The 1,686-nt window shown below is 48.3% G+C and overlaps 1 protein-coding gene across 1 annotated transcript; it reads right to left on the bottom strand.

Moving 5' to 3' along the window:
- Window positions 1-542: 542 nt before the first annotated feature.
- Window positions 543-1,203, bottom strand: LOC124696183. The gene has a single exon (XM_047228946.1). The coding sequence runs from the start codon at window positions 1,045-1,047 to the stop codon at window positions 607-609; it is 441 nt and encodes a 146-aa protein (XP_047084902.1). The 5' UTR covers window positions 1,048-1,203; the 3' UTR covers window positions 543-606.
- Between the last annotated feature and the right edge of the window lie 483 nt (window positions 1,204-1,686).

Below are 1,686 nucleotides of genomic sequence, written 5' to 3'. Positions count from 1 at the left end.
ACATATCACAAGAAAATTTAATGCCAAACAAATCTTGTACACAAATTTGCATTGAGATTCTAAAAAACAATAAATATAGCATGGCTATGATACTACTCTATGATACTACCCACTATAGAGATAGTATCATACACAAATATCATATACATGATACTACTACATGATACTTACCACTATGACCAGCCTCAGGCTGGCCATAGTGCTAGTATCATAGCTAGTATCATGCATATTGGTCCCACAAAAATGATGATGTGGCAGCTAATTAAGGAGGAGAGAGAGGATTAGAGTAACATAGGTGGATACTGTATCATAGCACATATCACAAGAAAATTTAATGCCAAACAAATCTTGTACACAAATTTGCATTGAGATTCTAAAAAACAATAAATATAGCATGGCTATGATACTACTCTATGATACTACCCACTATAGAGATAGTATCATACACAAATATCATATACATGATACTACTACATGATACTTACCACTATGACCAGCCTCAAAGTAACCCCACGAAGTAAGTAGTACTGCAAATAAGTCCGGAGCTTACAAGCCGTACAAAATAACGAAAGAACGGCAGGGACGCCATACATACGTAGAATATGATTACAGATGAAGCGAGGTGTCAACGTCTACATCACCCCTATAGCCTGAACTCTGCATTCTGGGCACGTCACCCCACGGGCTCGCCGCCGTCGCCGCCACGGGCTGCGACGCCTGGACGGCGCCTCCGTGCCCGCTGTACCCCGCCGCGCCGTGCAGAGGCCTCGACGGCCGCACCAGGTCCGGGTGCAAGAACCACCTCGGCCGCTCGTCGCCGTTGGCCGCCGCCTGTAGGCTGTGGTTGATCAGAGGCGCCGGCGCCAACGGGGACCCGGCACGATCAGGGTCGGTGGCATCGCCGGAATGGTGGTGCACCCTCTGCAGCTCCCTCCCCTCCCTCATCTCCTTGACCCTCTGCAGGTTCCTGAACCTCTCCTGGAGAAGAGCGATGGAAGACGTGTGGATGATCGAGGGGGAAGCCTCATTGCCGCCCTGCCTTCTCATCGGCGATCGATCGAGATTGTTGCTAAGAATCAGCAAGTGCTTCTTGTTGCAAAGGACTACTATCTTAACTTACTAGTAAGGGAGCTAGGTAGCTAGGTAGGTCAGTGTGTGATGGTATTTGGTTGGAGCTAAGCTAGCAAGCTGCAAATGGAGCGATCACTGGTTGAGGGGAGGTTGGAGGGAGCAAGGCGGGGTATATATATATATGTAGGGGGGAGGAGGGGGTTTACATATGTGTTGTCCTCTTGCTCACTATCTCTCACTCACTACTCATGATTCATACTGACTGCATGTGTTTCTGTGCCAACTCAACTATATATCCAACGGATCGGATCCAATCCAAGCCCACTTAATTCGTGTATGTTGTTGGCAATTGAAGCAATTTGAGAAAGGGAATCAGGTTGAGGGGTGGAAAGTCCAGAGGGAAAATGCCTTGGAGGGGGGTAGGGTGTGGTGCATGCAGTGTGGTAGTGGTAGGGAGGTTTGGTGATTGGATGTGAGGTGCCACTTTTAAAAGTTTTGGGGTTGGAGAGTAAGGCCAGAGAGGTAGTACAAAGGGTGCCTGGAGGGTAGCGCTTGGCGCGAGATCGACGGGGGGAATATGGTCATATAGGATTTCGTGGTGGTCTTTGTCCTCTA

The sequence above is a fragment of the Lolium rigidum genome, chromosome 3 (genome assembly GCF_022539505.1).
Source record: "Lolium rigidum isolate FL_2022 chromosome 3, APGP_CSIRO_Lrig_0.1, whole genome shotgun sequence".
NCBI lineage: Eukaryota > Viridiplantae > Streptophyta > Magnoliopsida > Poales > Poaceae > Lolium > Lolium rigidum.
Note: the sequence above shows the minus strand (reverse complement) of the source record. Positions and strands in the feature narration are given on the sequence as shown.